This window comes from Prionailurus bengalensis, chromosome X (genome assembly GCF_016509475.1).
Source record: "Prionailurus bengalensis isolate Pbe53 chromosome X, Fcat_Pben_1.1_paternal_pri, whole genome shotgun sequence".
Lineage (NCBI taxonomy): Eukaryota > Metazoa > Chordata > Mammalia > Carnivora > Felidae > Prionailurus > Prionailurus bengalensis.
Genome location: NC_057361.1, coordinates 28237596 through 28254915, shown reverse-complemented (window position 1 = coordinate 28254915; position 17320 = coordinate 28237596). Strand labels below are relative to the sequence as shown.

At 34.6% G+C, this 17320-nt stretch overlaps 1 protein-coding gene across 6 annotated transcripts in view; it reads left to right on the top strand.

Moving 5' to 3' along the window:
• DMD (dystrophin) overlaps positions 1-17320 on the top strand; it is a 2018590-nt gene that overhangs the window by 682611 nt on the left and 1318659 nt on the right. For all 6 annotated transcript variants that reach the window (XM_043570319.1, XM_043570321.1, XM_043570317.1 and 3 more), the window contains exons 20-21: positions 7768-8009; positions 12318-12498. In XM_043570319.1, coding sequence (XP_043426254.1) covers positions 7768-8009; positions 12318-12498 — 423 coding nt within the window. The remainder of the gene's footprint in view (positions 1-7767; positions 8010-12317; positions 12499-17320) is intronic.

Below are 17320 nucleotides of genomic sequence, written 5' to 3'. Positions count from 1 at the left end.
AAATATAGTGTGAATTTTAATATTATATTGTGAGTTTTATACTAGAATGATTTATATTTGGGAAGTATGTACAGATTCAGTAGGAGACTCTTAGAATTTATTTGCAACCTTTTTTTTATACCCAAAAAAGGGAGGTTGAATAAATTATTTGCATACTTTAAGACTTAGTGGAACATTTTCCTTGAGGATGTCCCACTTCTTTTGTAAGAGTGTGAGTGATGTTCCTGATCCTAATAGGCTAAAAAAAGAGACTACAGTGCCACTAACAGAGAGAGTGTTAGCTTAAAACTCATGTTTTTAAGGTTTTGACATGGATTTTGGTAGAATTAACTGGTTTATCTGTTCCTTACCTATATTCTTTCTGAACTAACATTAAATTTGTGCTTCTTGTCAACACCATTTGATTGGATAAGTATGGGAGTAATTTGAGAGAGTGTTGGATGGCGAAGAGAAATTCTTTATTAGAGAAGTCTTTTCACACATGTAATTTTTATGAAACTTATTGTCACTCTGGAAGATGGGAATAATAACTTCAGTCTCAAGAAATTGTTGGCTTTCTAGAATTTTAATGAGAGTGACTGGGAGACGAGACTGGGTACCTAGTGATCTAATTATGTTTCCTGCAGCTGTGTTATACCGAGAAGGAGGGTTTCCAAATTTGTATTTATTTCATTTTTTTTCATGGATACAATGTAACCTTCTTTAAGTTTTTTAAAAATAATTTTTCGTGTAAATACAAAATTGGTATAAAATGATTAAAATTTTAGAAAATTTAACAACTAAATATGGTAAAGAATCTTGCTACACTATCATTACTATTGATTATTAGTTAAGGAATCCCAATTTCCTAAGATTTTATGTCAAACATTTTTTTTTTTAAACTGATCTGCTCACTTGACAGCCAAAGCTTTGCAGTGTATGAGTGAGATTATAGGATTTCAGGACATTCTAGAATATTTTTATATCTAAACATTTGCTTACTTTGTTTCTACCTATTTAGATTAGACTTTATTCTTAATTTTGTTTGTAAAATAATGTTCTTGCATCTCTATTTGTTCTCCTTCGCATCCAGGTATTAAAAAAAATGCCTGGTTTAGATAAATTGTTTTCCTTTATTATTAATAAAACTACCAAGAAAATACTTACATCAAACCATTTATTTGAAAGCACACGTAAACATAGCTCAGTTTCCACACCTTTATATTTCCCGCATAAAATTGTTTGACTACAATATGCAGAGGAGCTACTGTGATATAATTTTCTAATAGGGTTAGTGATGTTTTCTACCTTAAACTGAGCTTCACTTTCAATTTCTAATTGTAGTTTTCTGTATGTTAATTAAGAGTCTGAAGACAATCACATTAAGGAAACGTTTAAATAAAAGTAGTAATTATTAGTATATTAGACTAGAAGAATATCTCAAAACGATCATCCCTTGAGTGTTAGATTATAGGGTATAAAATAATACCTAATAATAAGTTGGTTAAGGATTGTAATTAAATAGTACAGACCGATAACAGAGACAAGAACACCTCTTATCTTAATATTAACTATGTAACTGTATTTTTAGTATTTTGGTTTGTAGTTCATTATGTACTTCATATACATGATGTCTTTTGAGTTTGGGCAACAAAATTTTGTTAGATGGATAAGGACACGGGTTATAGTTGGACTGGCTCATCTCAAAGCCAGACCTCACATTAGCTTCTCTTCACATCGTTGTGAAGGATTTTCAGTGACAATAACTCTTCTAATTATATTGTTTAATAGGAAGACATTTCACGACTGGTCTGTGTAACCATGGGGCCTGGAAACAGTACTGTCTGCAATAGTCCAGCCCCTCCATCGTAAATGAATAGCTTTCCACAGTTGCACCCATTTTCTCCTCTCTTATCCTCCTTACTCTCTCCTTGGTTCTGGGTATTTTGATTTATGTCTCCTGGTTTTTTTTTAAGTATTGCTTGGGTAATGATCTCCACAGACTTCATACTCAATAAATGTTCTTAATTGAGTGGCACATTATTCTTTTTTTTTCTTATTTTTTCTTATTTTTTTAAAATATATGAAATTTATTGTCCAATTGGTTTCCATACAACACCCAGTGCTTATCCCAACAGGGAGTGGTGGCACATTATTCTTTGATTCCAATCTCCAGGGGAAAAGACTTCTTGCTGTGTGTGTGTGTGTGTGTGTGTGTGTGTGTGTGTCTGTGTGTGTGTATGAGAGAGAGAGAAGGAAAGGGAGAAGGTCACAGTGGTCACAGTTGTTGGAGAAAATTAGTCACGAAAACAAATATAAGTAGGAATCTGGCCTTTGTCTCATAATTCAGTGATGTTTAAAAATAGGAAAAAGTGAAGAAAGAGCTCAAGTGGTAATTTATGCATTATATTCACTAGGGGTATACATTTATATAAACCTACTAGTTTTTAAAAGCTATTTAAAAAATGATACAGCCATTGTATACAAGTGAGTGTGGTCAAAGAAACCTCTAGAATTTAGTCTACACTACTCAAGCCTTATTTTCATGGACTCAGTAAATTTCTGTTACATTTTAGGCGGTTACGTTGGATGCCAAATTGACTTCTGATGACCCTTACCTAATATTCAATAAAAATTGGAGTCTATTAGAAACTTTATTTTAAGTTTTCATCCTAAATATTCTTCTAATTCAAGAGCTCTGAAAACACAGGTTTTGCATTATTCTACCCTGGCTTCATGGCTAATGATGAATATACTTGATGAGGAATACTTCACTTTAAGTGGCAGTTCTGAAGTACTTGCATGGAAGGTGGTGCACAATTAAAATTATTCTAACAGTCTGTTATGCACTGTACACAAGTAATAAAATTAATGGATGCACTTGAAGTAATGATCCATTTCCTCTGGGTGCAATATATTTATTCATGGACTATTTCAGGGGTTGTTTAGAATATGAGATGTGAATGGATTATGATCCATTATCCTTGAGATTCTAATGTGCTACTAAAAAATGGATTCCATAAGTATTGTTCATAATGCCTGGTGAGTTAGTGTTTGTATTCTTAAGTAGCTAACAAAAATTTAGAAAAACAGATGGTCAAATGATTGATGCTTAAAACCTTTCAGATATTTACACCTAAAAACTGTCATAAAACTGTAAATTTTCAGTTAAGGAGCCTGTAATTCTTTGAAATACACATAAAGCAGTTATATAGAATAGTATAATTATTCATATGCAAGTATTCGCTTGAAAAAACAGTATCCTTGTTTATTCTACACAAATTTTAAGGAACTTTCTCATAATAGATAGCTGATTAATTCATGAAGTTGAAATAATGGGTTTTATAGTTTTAGTTACAGAGAGATACATGAAGTGATGTGCCATGTGACCGTGCTTTTGATCCTTCTCCCAAGTAGTTTAAAGCAAACTGGAGGCAAAAGAGACCATGTGCATGTTTGTGTTTGGTTTTTTGTGTCTGTGGGTATCACTTGATATTCATATTCATATTCATATGAAGTAAGCTATTGTTTAGTATTGTGTGAGTTCACAAGTACACTGTATTTGTTCCTTACCTAGTCTAAGCTGAGTTTAGAGTTTAGAAGGACAGATTACACTCTTGTTGAGCAGGAAGTATATTCACACATGAATTAATACAACATTTACATGCAAATCCTTCATGATATATCTTATTCTCTGTGATCAGCATCATATCTTTGCCAGTGACATGTAGGAATTTCTGGGTTGTTTTTTGTTTTCATTTTTGGTATGGTTGCCCCTTAGAACATGAATTGAAAGTGATTATAGATATATGACCAAATGTGCCAAGCTTTGCTAATAAACTCAGGAATTTATCACTGGTTCATATGATTTCTTTGAAAAGTTTCGACATATATTTTTATATCCCATATTAGTGTCATATAAACTTAGCACTAACTTTTTAAAATATTAGTCATTAATTTTTTTATAAATGACCCCTTTGCAGTCATTAAAAAGACCCCCACCGGGGCAATAAAAAGTCGGTTGGGTGTTAGACTTCTGCTGAGATCATGATCTCACAGTTCGTGTGTTCGAGCACCACATCAGGCTCTGTGCCGACAGCTCAGAGCCTAGAGCCTGCTTCGGATTCTTTGTCTCCCTTTCCCATCTCATGCTCTCTCTCTCCCTTTGTCTCAAAAATCAACATATAAACATTAAAAAAAAAAGACCCCCCCCATCACCAATGTCAACATTTGAAAGATATGATTTCTTTTTTTTTAATTTTATTTAATTAATTAATTTATTTACTTTTTGAGAGAGAGAGAGAGAGAGAGAGAGGAAGAGGGAAAGAGAGAATCCCAAGCAGGCTCCATGATCATTGTGGAACCCGATGTGCGGCTCAGTCTCACGACTATGCGATTGTGACCTCAGCTAAAATCAAGAGTTGGATGCTAAACTGACTGAGCCACCCAGATGCCCCAGGATATTTTTTCTTTTTACTGTTGTTAGCTACATGGTATTTTCTATAATTTTTACCAATATTTATCAGTTGCCTGGCATATGTCAGACTTTGTGTAACTTCACACACGTTAACTCAGAACCCTCATAGGTATCCTATGAGGTCAGTTCTCTTTTAGCCTCATTTCTTTTTTTTTTTTTAAATTTTTTTTCAACATTTTTATTTATTTTTGGGACAGAGAGAGACAGAGCATGAACGGGGGAGGGGCAGAGAGAGAGGGAGACACAGAATCGGAAACAGGCTCCAGGCTCTGAGCCATCAGCCCAGAGCCTGACGCGGGGCTCGAACTCACGGACCGAGAGATTGTGACCTGGCTGAAGTCGGATGCTTAACCAACTGCGCCACCCAGGCGCCCCTAGCCTCATTTCATAGATGAGAAAAATGAGATCCAATGAGACCAAATAATTGAACCTAGTTTACTCATTTAGTAAAAGGATTCAAATTTGAACTTGGTTCTGCCTAATATCAGAGTTATTATTGTGAATTTCTAGAACTTTGTTTACCTTCACCATTTATCCTAATAGGGAGAGCCTTCTGTCACCTATCATTGTATTTTAATTTACCTTTATTCAATTATAAAAAGCAGTATGTTAATGAGTAAGGAACTATAGATTTCATAATGGATTTGTACAAAATTTGCTGTTTCATTTATTTTCATTCCTTTTACAGTGATGTTTACCATCTGGATATTTTTTTGGCATGACATATTGAGCCGATAGTTTTGGGTGATGATCAACAAGGACACATTAAATTCTATCCCTAGATTTTAATATATACCACAGGACCTATGGGTAATTCATTACAGTTAGGTTTATATTTTTCTGATTAAATTAACATCTATTACTCATATTGAAAATTAACTTAATTTTTTCATTTGAGAAGGAGTTTTCATATGATTGACCTCTCTCAGGGACAATGAGATATTTCTCTGTGTATTTCCTTGTAATTTAGACCATGTAGCATCAGTTCATCAGTACCTTTAGCATGTCTTACCTGCCTATCTTGGAATTGGACCACCCTGGTGGTCTTCTCAGTGCTTACTCAGCTTTACCATATGCTGAAATCATTTCCTCTAAACATCATTTATTATATACATTGCATATTTTTGAATCATTATCTAACATAATATAAAATTTCTCCCCTGTATATTTTTAAATTATTCTCTTTCATTTTCCAACAATAATGTTAGCATTTTATCATATTATTTTTTTATCTGAGTTGCCTAGATGACCACAGTTTTGGATTCTTCACTGACATTTTGTAACAAACATGATTATTTTTTTAATTTTTCTTAATTATTTATTTACTTTTGAGAGAGAGACAGCGTGTGAGCAGGGGAATGGCGGAGAGAGAGGGAGACACAGAATCCGAAGTGGGCTCCAGGCTCCGAGCTGTCAGCACAGAGCCTGACGCAGGGCTCGAACTCACAAACCATGAGATCATGATCTGAGCTGAAGTTGGATGTTCAACTGACTGAGCCACCCAGGCGCCCCAACAAACATGGTTATTTTATAACTACAGTTACTTCATGGCATCCCTAAAGCATATTTTGGTATAATTCTTGGTCACTGCTCAAAACCAAATTTTCACAAACAGTGTATCACACAAAACATCCAGATTTCTCAACAAGGCCACTTGCTTCCTTAAGTATTAGGAGAGTATTAGAAGAATATTTAGCTTGTAGAAACCTTTTATAGTTGTATATATGGGGATATGCATATTTTATCTTTTTACACTTTATCTTAAAGTTATTTTTCTTACAAAATCTATCATCCAAAGAAGGAAGAAAAGATTGTTGCCAATAATATTTGCAAAGTTTGTGTTCCCCAGTGTCTTATCAAAAGTGAGGTTTCAAATGCATTGAGAGATGTGATTTGGTGTGTGTGTGTGTGTGTGTGTGTGTGTGTGTGCATGTGAGTAAGTGTGTAAGAACACCTAAATTTTGTCAGTTAACTATGGAGAGTGATTTTTTGTAACATAGCATTACATGATGTTGCTACTCTTTCATGATATGTATAGGATAATATATACTTGGATTGATATTAGTCATCACATATCACATTATGACAAAACTTACATAAGATAGTATATATTGGGGTGTCTGGGTGGCTCAGTCCATTAAACATCTGACTCTTGATTTCAGCTCAGGTTGTGATCATACACTTTGTGGGATTGAGCCCTGTGTTGGGCTCTGTACTTACAGTGTGGAGCCTGCTTGGTATTCTCTCGCTCCCTCTCTCTCTGCCCCTATTCTGCTCACACACTCTCTTTCTCTTAAAATAAATAAATAAAACATTAAGAAATGATAGTATATATTAAAACACAGTGAATTCCTAACACATGGTAGAGTGATAATGATGTTTTTATGTTTCCCGTTTGACTTGGATAGATTTTTTTCTGCTTTAGTTTTGCTATAGATGATTTTAAAATTTTCAGATCACCTTTCATATTTGTAAATGATATGTAAGTAATAGTATTTTTTCATATTAGATTTTTTTAGTGGTTGTTTCAATTTTTTGGACCCATGGAAAATCTGCTTATTTCTGGCTTTTATAGAAGAATCAGAGAATTACTGCTTTTTGATGAATTTTCTTTTTTTTTTTTTTGGTTGAAAATCCAAGTAACATTTTGGCTAATACCCAAACCATTTAAAAAATACAAATGTGGGGCGCCTGGGTGGCGCAGTCGGTTAAGCGTCCGACTTCAGCCAGGTCACGATCTCGCGGTCCGGGAGTTCGAGCCCCGCGTCGGGCTCTGGGCTGATGGCTCAGAGCCTGGAGCCTGTTTCTGATTCTGTGTCTCCCTCTCTCTCTGCCCCTCCCCCGTTCATGCTCTGTCTCTCTCTGTCCCAAAAATAAATAAACATTGAAAAAAAAAATTTTTTTTAAAAAAATACAAATGTTAGTGTTTCACTGTACATTTTAATAGCATACATGGTATTTAACAATTATTTGGAACCCTCCAAAACATTTTTTTGTCCATGATCATTCTTCCAGCCACCTTCAGAGCTTTGACCATTTTTGTTTTTATTTAAATATATTTTACTTCTCTACATCTTATGTGTCCTTATTTATTACTTTATTACATTCATACTCTTGATAAGATGCATCTCTAATAAGTTACAATCAGTAATCAGAAATCATTGGTACTTGTGTTTCTTGATCAGTAAATAAATGATTTATTTGAAATCCTTAATATGATGAATACTTTAAAACTTGAGACACATTGGTTTTCAGATAATGTCTTACAGTCTGGGGCTTCAGTGGATATATTTTAAAAATCTTCTTTCTAGAGGGTGTTAATGCTGACAGCATCAAACAAGCCTCAGAACAACTGAACAGCCGGTGGATAGAGTTCTGCCAATTGCTAAGTGAGAGACTTAACTGGCTGGAGTATCAGAACAACATCATCGCTTTCTATAATCAGCTACAACAATTGGAGCAGATGACAACTACTGCTGAAAACTGGTTGAAAACCCAACCTACCACCACATCAGAGCCAACAGCAATCAAAAGCCAGTTGAAAATTTGTAAGGTAAGATTCTTTCCTCCTATTTGGATCATGATCAGTAGGAATTTCTTGGCAGTTTCCAGAAGAAGAGTAAATTATTTAGTAAAAAACTTACCCATTGAAGGATTTAAACACAATAAGGATAAAAATATAAGTGAGGAAAATGAGTTTAAATAGATAATGCATGATGTCTCGATCCTAAAAAAAATGTATTTAGAGTACTCACACATGGCTAATTGATTTTGTCAGTTTGCAGAATGGTGAGGCAGTTTTGGAGTATGGAAGCAACACATATCCTAGGAGAAATGGCCAATAACTGGGAGATCTTTTTTATGGTAACTCATGTGCTAAAAGCAAAACTCATTCATATGTTGAAAAAGTGGAATCCACACAAACACAAAAAGTTGATATATAATTGGATGTATAGGGAAATTCTTTAAAACTGACAGTTCTCTCAAATTAGGATAATTTGAGGAAGGTTTCTTTACCAACATACTTAACCATGGTGCTTGGAGTATAGAGGAACCATAAAGGATAGTACAGTAACCTGGCGTCAGAGTTGTAACCATTCTCAGGACAGAAATGATTTAGAGAAGTTACAGAAACCTAGAAGGAAGGAGTTGGACACCTATTGTAAAGACAGCCTTAAGAGCCAGCCCAAGTGCCATGCCAGGAATGGAGCCAGAACAAAAAACATGTTACTTCACTGTCCTCCGTGACTCCATAATCTTAATCCAGACAGGGCTCCACACTGGATAAACTTAATCAGAAGGCAGATTACAAAGAGCTGTAGTCTATAATTGTCTTTCCTCTGAGTCCTAGAAGTGGACAATGGATCTGGAGGCCAAACAACGTATAACTGGCACCAAAGAACTGGAGAAAAAGATGAAACGAATATGTTGGCTAATGTTAGGAAACCAGAGTTATACAGTAATGAAAATAACTTGAACTTTTTTCCCGTGGTTATTATGATCTGAGTAATTTTCTTGGGATATGGGATAGATCAAAAGGTTTCTAGAATGAATCTTGATGATAGACTGAGATGGCCAGGTTTAATATAAGAAGTAGTGAATGAGGATCAATTTGCATACTTTGAAAAGGATGGTTTAAATAATGGAAAACTGGAAATGGAGAGCTGACAGGGTTTGTTTGGAGGTGTTGTTGAACCCAGGAAGTGACAGGAAATTCAGAGCTAGTATGAAGTAAAAACAGTTGAAGGACTTGATGATTCTTCTTCATATATCGGACCTACAACTTTACTAGGAAATTATTAAACTCGGGAAATACATTTTTAGATAAAGAATATAGGACAGAAAGACATTTAGCTTTTTTATGCAAATGAGTAAATCTAGGGAATTTTTATACTTAAACACATTTTGCTGTTAATAGAAATCATGAATCTTTACAGTGGAATACTCCACCTACATTATTTCTTGCAATAAAATCTGATGCTATTACCTTAACCTGTTTCTTGAGATTCAGATACAAAAAAATAACCATAAAATGTACAATGAACTGGAAGAGGGCTATTCTGAATGCTGGGCATAGATGGGTGAGGGGTGGAGAAAAGATGAAAGATGAAGGCTAAAAGACAGGCTCAGAGGAGACAAGCAAGGACTCTAAGGGCCTGCTAGGACCTTGGTCTTTATCCAAGGAGCAAATTGAGATCATTGGTGGTTACAAATCTTAAATATTGTCTCCAGGTTAAGGAAGTCATCCTAAGTGAAATTATTTCTTTTTTCTGCATTCATCCACAAGGTTCCAAACTCCTTCTCTATGCACCTTTGGTTTCTCTTAATTTGATGAATCACCTTAGGTAAAATATTGAGCAGGATAAGCTCAATGTCATTCACACAACAGTTAAAATTATACTATTTGGCTGTGATTAATGGTAGTTGAATAAATGATTCTATCTTGTTTGCCAGTGCATTCTGTTACTTGGAGATGTTTTCTAAGATCAGACTGAAGTACTAGCTCCAAATATAATGCTTACAAGAACTGGTTCTTAATTTGTTGGGGGTTAGAGAGCCCTTTGGGAATTGCAAAACATCCATGGACCCTTTCCCAAGAAAAATAAAAAAGTTTTTCCATCAGATAAACACAAAATTTTAAAGGATAAGCAGACTCAGGGAAGATGTCTTACTCAGGAGGACTCACCAGATTAAGGCCCTTTTTATGAGAATAATAAGTAATTGTTAACATCTTTTAAATGTTAAATATTTCAGGTCAAAATGATCTCTCCTATGATTTACTCTGAGAACTTTAAGGTCTCAACTGAACAGTTGCCCAAATGTTTTATTAGTTTCAAAGTTCCTTTGTTTTTCAGAACACACTTTACTATACTGTAGGCTCCTTCGATAGCCCCCTAAACAGGAAGAATGAAGGCCCTCCATCTGGCCAAATGTAAATCAGGTTCTTAAATGTTTCACAGCAGATGCCAATGCTGCCATTTGTAAGCCAAGTGTACAAAGTGCATGCCTTCAGTTCTATAATCAAAAACACAGAGTATTACCCTTTATCTCTTGTCCTATTCATCCATGGATATGATATGTGCCTGCCTTCTAGCCCTTGATTGAGAGGCTTTATACTGGAATGGAAGAGATGAGTCCCCTCCCCATTTACATAAATGGCTTTCATCTTCACCTACCAAAAGAATTTGATTGTCAGAGATTAACCTACCTGAATCAACTCTTACTGTTAAAACCACGTGACAATATTCCTTTGAAAGTTATCTTTGTATCTTCTAAAAATCAGAACAAGTGACAGCGCCCATTAGAGAGTCTTGCAACTATGAAAGGATCTTTGTGATAAATTTATCTTACTCAATCCTAATAAAAAAGTTACTTTCTCCAAAACAACGTGAATGCCTCCAAAAAATAACTTTTTCTTTTTTTTCCTTTTCATTTTGACTTCCAGGAAGCTCAGATTTATATTTAGTTCATAATTACTGTAATTCTTTTTATTTTCCCCTCCTTCTAATTGTCTTGTGATCAAAATTTCAAATTTTAATTGTCGTGTTTCTTACATTTTAAATGGTACTCAATCCTGAAGTACTTTTTTCTAAAGGTAGCATAGGTGAGAATTATAAGTAAGCAACCATGGTAATAATACTTAAATAAAGAACACTTGGAAATTCTGTTTGAATTCAGATTATATATATATACACACATATATATATATACACACATATGCATATATACACATATACACACATATACATATATACATATATACACACATATACATATATACATATATATATCAAAATTCATTGTGTTTTACAATGACATCATATCTGAATTTGGACTGGCCACATTTCAGGTGTTCAGTAGCCACATATAACTAGTGGCTACTGTATTACACAGCACAGTGGTGTATCCATGTGACTTTATCACACAAACGGGGGGTACTCTTTGAGAGTGAAAGGGGGTATTAACAATTATGGCAGGATGGGGTGCCTGGGTGGCTCGGTCGGTTAAGCGGCCAACTTCGGCTCAGGTCATGATCTCACGGTTTGTAAGCTCGAGCCCTGCGTCGGGCTCTGTGCTGACAGCTCAGAGCCTGGAGCCTGCTTCACATTCTGTGCCTCTCCCTGTCTCTGTCCTCCCTTGCTTCTGCCCTGTCTCTCTCTCTTTCTCAAAAATAAATAAATATGAAAATCAAAAAAGCAATTATGCCAGGACAAGAAAAGAAAAGCAGAGCAAACTCTCACCCTAATTGAAACAATGGTCATTGCCTGTTCAGTCAGGAGAAGTAATGAGACCAAATAAGAGATCATTTCAGGCATAAATATTTGTGTGTTTATATAAGTATTACATAGATTATAGAATCTAGGTGATAGCAGTATATAAAGATATATTTGTAATTTAATGTAGTAGGTATGTATGTAGATATGTCTAATTTATAGTCTTCACAAATGAATTTAAAGAAAACTGTTCGTTAAACACGCTTAGAATTTGAAGCAAAGGGACATAATTTTGAGATAAGAGGGGTGCAGAGGACATTCACGCCTGATTTATTGAAAGGATATAAGGTCATTCATAGTACTTTTCAAGTATATATTCATGCCTATTAATGCTGTAAATGATGTCCTTTTGAAATTTAAAGACAGTTATATACGATGCTATCTATGGAATGAAGAGCCAAGGTATTCTTAAATTGATGCCCTGAGCTAGAGACTTGCCTAAACTGTCATGGATACTTCTTATCAATTTTTTGATAAGGGCATTAAGCTAAGCTTGCATCGCTGCCTTTTAACACCTTTCTTTGCACAAATGTAATCTATGCAAAGTAAAAGTTGTATTTATTTTAATGCTCTATATTATGGTACAGGATGAAGTCAACCGGCTTTCAGTTCTTCAGCCTCAAATCGAGCGATTAAAAATTCAAAGCATAGCCCTGAAAGAGAAAGGACAAGGGCCAATGTTCCTGGATGCAGACTTTGTGGCCTTTACAAATCATTTTAACCAAGTCTTTGCTGATGTGCAGGCCAGAGAAAAAGAGCTACAGACAAGTAAGTAAAAATACTTGAAATGGCTAACTTGGTATTTCCCTAATTTGGTACTTGTTGGAAAAAGAGAAGGTGCTGATGTGAAAGAATAATTTCTGTCAAAGGAATGCATCGTCCCTACAGTCTGTAGTAACAGGTAATAAGATACTGTTGTTGGAAACATATGTGTTATATTTCCATTTCTCCCCCTCACCTACCATAATAATTTCATGACTTCGAGGAACAAATAAAATATATGTTTTATATAGGCATTAATATCTCCTTGGTGGGTTGCAAATTTTACAGTCAAATATTTTGAACAGTGGAGGAAATAAAAGAACAGTTGGAGCCCTCTTGGTGGCTTTTCATTATATCCCGTTTGCTTTGTACAAGGATATTTAGCTAGGCATCTTACTAATACTTCTATCCAGTTTATATGCAGACTATTATAGCCGTAACAAGCATGTAGCAACTGAAATTCTGCCAAGAACAAATTATTCTTAGGGCTGCATTTTACTATTAAAACTATGTAACTATGCGGTTTCCTCATTTTCTCATTTAATAGTAAGATACAACCTCAGAGTGGAGAAGTTACACGGATTCCTACCATTTGACTAGCACAGTTTTCAAGATGTCTCTTTTGATTCTCATCAATTTCCTCTAATGCTATTAATACATAATATCTGGTCCAAAATAGCCCTACTAATCAGCTTAATTCTTAAGACAAAAATTCCTTTGGCAGACTGGTTTATGAACACTGCCAAGCATTAGTAAATGAGTTTTTCGTTCACCATACGCATACATGCCTGTGTACATAATGTGCATACAGAAGATTATAGAGTAAAATTGGATTTTAAGGCATTAAGATAAAAATATTTTGAAAAATGTCTTCACCAAATTTGTTACGAGAGGCGCAGAACATGTATTTGTTTTCTACTAAAACTTTAATTAGTTGGAAAACATATTTTTTGACTACTTTTCTTTGCCAGTATCCAAAGAATTTACCACATGGTAACATTTCTAAAATCAATGTCGTGATACACGTAAAGCTTTCCCTATTTTCCTGGTTTTTTAATTTTTATTTCTTGGTGAGGTCATGGAATGAACTGAATAAAGCCAATGATAGATGCATATGCTTTTTTGTTTTGTTTTGTTCTTTTCCTTTAAAGTCATTTGGCTGAGGGATTTGTTTTCCTAGTAGGGCATCAGTTAATGCAACTTTACAGTGACGTCAGCTCCCTCTAGTGGATTTCAGTATACTTGTTGCTGGGTATCTATAAATCAAAAGGGGAAAGAAAAGATTATGACTGTCCTAAATTTTCAAACAGTGACCTATTTAACAATAACGCATCTTTCTTGTCATAAAATCTGCAAGTCTCCCTTAAAATCAAATACAGGTTAATGGCTATACTGTGACTGCTGGGCAAAAGAGCTTATTCAGCAGGAAATTATTTTAATTTACCTGTACCCTCTTAATTATGTTAAAGCTCCACATTTTTTCTGTTCATTTTAAAAATGTTCAGAATATTAATGTTTGTTGATACCTGAGATTCAACTATGATATTCCAATATAAGTATGGAATAATACTTACTCTCTATCCATAGAACCATCAATCTATACAGCTGTATTATCATGTCTTCTCTTTTATCTTTCATAATATGATGATCGTTTATAAAACGGCCAAAAATTTTCACTCCATTTATTTATAAATAAAATGCCCTCCCTTACACTTTATTTACTGAAACGTCTCTGCCAATTTTAGCCACTCTTTTGGAAAGTTTGTCATGATAATTAATAATTACTAACTAAATAGGGATTATATATATGAATTATAAATTATATAAATTATAAATTATAAGTATATAAAAAAATATATAAAGTTTGTTATATATGTATTCTATATATAAATAACACATAATCATATATAATTATATTCAATTATAATTGAATTATATATCTTATTTTTGCATGTATATATTATAAATTTATATATATAACTTTACTGTGTATTAATATATAATATTATATACCTTTATGTAAATGGTAAGTAAAAAGTTCACCATTTCAAGTCATATTATAGTTCAGTTGTTAGTTAATAATTATTTCCAAAGAATTATATGTATGTATATGTATGTTTCACCCCCAAACTGGCGCGGGGGAGTAAACCTGATTTCTTGTATTACTCCATAGTACTTTGAGCACGTTAACTATTCAGCAAATAAGAACTACCACAAGGGGTGGGAATCCATTCAGACTTTCATCTCTTCTTTCATTTTTTTTTTCTTTACTAGTGTTCTCACAATGAAACTAAAACTTGACTTCTTAAATGTACTTTGAGTGGTGAGGAAAATTGGTCTAAGTAATTGTTGCTGGGTAACTGGAAACACTATATGAAAAGATATATTCATAGTAATTTTCAGTCTACAAATACCTTTCATATAAATTAGCTTTCTTAGTCCTCACAGAGCAACCCTTTGAGAATATTTTATTATCCGTATGTCACAGGTGACCTAATAGATCTTGAATAACGGAGAGGATGGATAGTTGATGGGCACAAGTACACCTGGATGTTCATGGCACGATTATTCATGATAACGAAAAAGGGGAAGCAGCTCAAGTGCCCATCAACTCATGAGCAAAGAAAGAAAATGGGCCTCTCCATACAATGAAATGTTAATAATAAGATGTAATGAAGCACTGATACTTGGTAGAGCATAGGTGAACCTTAAAAACATACTGAAGAAACAAGCCAGCTAGAAGAGGCCATATATATATAATCTATGCTATATAACATATAATATGTATAATTATATATTCTATGATTATATTTGTAGGAAAGGTCCCTAACTGACACACCCGAAGATACAGAGGGTAGATTAATGATGGCCTAGGGCTGGAAGGTTGAGAGAGTAAAATTGTCTCCCAAAACATTTGCTACAAACCCTTTCCAGAAACTGCAAACCAGAAAGAGCATGCTCTAATCTAGATCGATATAAGAAAATAGCACATGGCTTGTTATAGTCGTCTCCTATTTTAACAAGAAAGATTTTAAATGTACTTTCTACATGTAAGTATGAAAACAGTTTGTAATAGAGTTTGAATTTATTTCAATTGTGAACTATAATCATGTCAGGCAAGTAATTATTAGTTTGTTTAGTTTTGCAGAAAATGGAGAAAGCGACTACGCTAGCTATGACAAAACAAGTGTTTTTGTTTTTGTTTTTGTTTTCGTTTTGCCTTAAACTTCACAAGAATTTTCTTCTCTTCTATAACCATAGATTTCTAGCACAATATTGTCTTTTTGTTTTGTTTAAAAACATGGTAATCACATGTAACGGGAGATCTACACTCTTCACAAATTTGTAAGCACAAAGGCTAGTGACTATAGGCAGGCACAGTGTTGTTGCACAGTTCCTAGAAATTAACTCTTGAATGGCTAAAATTTTATACCTGACAAACAGTAACTCCATAATTCCCCTTCCCTCTAGCCCTGGGCAACTGCCATGCTATTCTATGCCTCTAGGAGTTGGACTATATCACATATCTCATATAAGTGGAATCATGTGGTGTTTGTCTTCCTCTGACTGGTTTCTTTCATTTAGCATAATGTATTCTAAGTTCTTCCCTTTTGTCACATATAGCAGGAGTTTCTTATGGTTTCAGGGTGAATAATATTCTGTCGTATGTATACCACTTTTCCTTGATCCATTTACCCATCGGTGGACATTTAGTTTCTTTCCATATCTTGGCTGTTGTGAATAATGCTGCAGTGAACATTACACTATAGATATCTCTTCAGGAACCTGATTTCAGTTGTTTGGGATATGAACCCAGAAGTGGCAGTGCTGAATTGTACGGTAGTCCTATTTTTAATTTTCTTGAGAAACCTTTATACCGTTTCCTATAGCAGTTGCACCATTTCACATCTCCACAAATGGTGGAAGGTGCCAATTTTTCCACATTCCCAGACCTACTTGTTATTTTTTTTGTTTCTTTTTGATACTAGCCACCCGACAAGTGCAGGGTGATATGTCATTGTGGTTTTGATATGCATATTTATAATTAGTGTTGCTGAGCAGCTTTTCATATATTTGTTGTTCATTTGTACGTCGTCTTTGGAGAAATGTCTATTTGAATCCTTTGCCTGTTTTTTTTGGGGGGGGGGGTCTGGTTATTTTTTCCTTTTGAGTTGTAGGAGTTTATTATACATTTTAGATATTAACCTCTTATCAGTTACATGGTTTGCAGATATTTTCTACCATTCTGTAGGTTGCTGTTTTATCCTGTTAATTGTTTCTTTTGTTGTATAGAAGCTTTTTAGTTTCATGTAGTCCCATTTATGTATTTTTAGTTGTGTCACCTGTGCTTTTTAGGTCAAATCCAAGAAATCATTTTAAGACCAGTGTTATGAAGCTTTCCTCTTGTGTTTCATTCTACGAGTTTTGTGGTTGCAATTTTTTATGTTCATTTATTTTTGAGAGAGAAAGACACACAGAGTGCAAGCGGGAAAGGGACAGAGGGACTGGGAGACACGGAATCTTAAACAGGTTCCAAGCTCCCAGCTGTCAGCACAGAGCCTGACACAGGGCTTGAACTTGGGAGTGGTGAGATCGTCGCCTGAGCCAAAGTCGGATGCCCAACCGACTGAGCCACCCAGGCGCCCCTGTGGTTGCCATGTTTCAGTTGAATCTTTAATGTATTTCAAGTTGATTTTTATATATATTGTAAGATAAGGGTCTAACTTTGTTCTTTTGCATGTGTATATCCAGTTTTCCTAGTACAATCCTATGAAGAGACCATCCTTTACTGTTCTTGGCACTTTGTCAGAGATCAGTTAACCACATG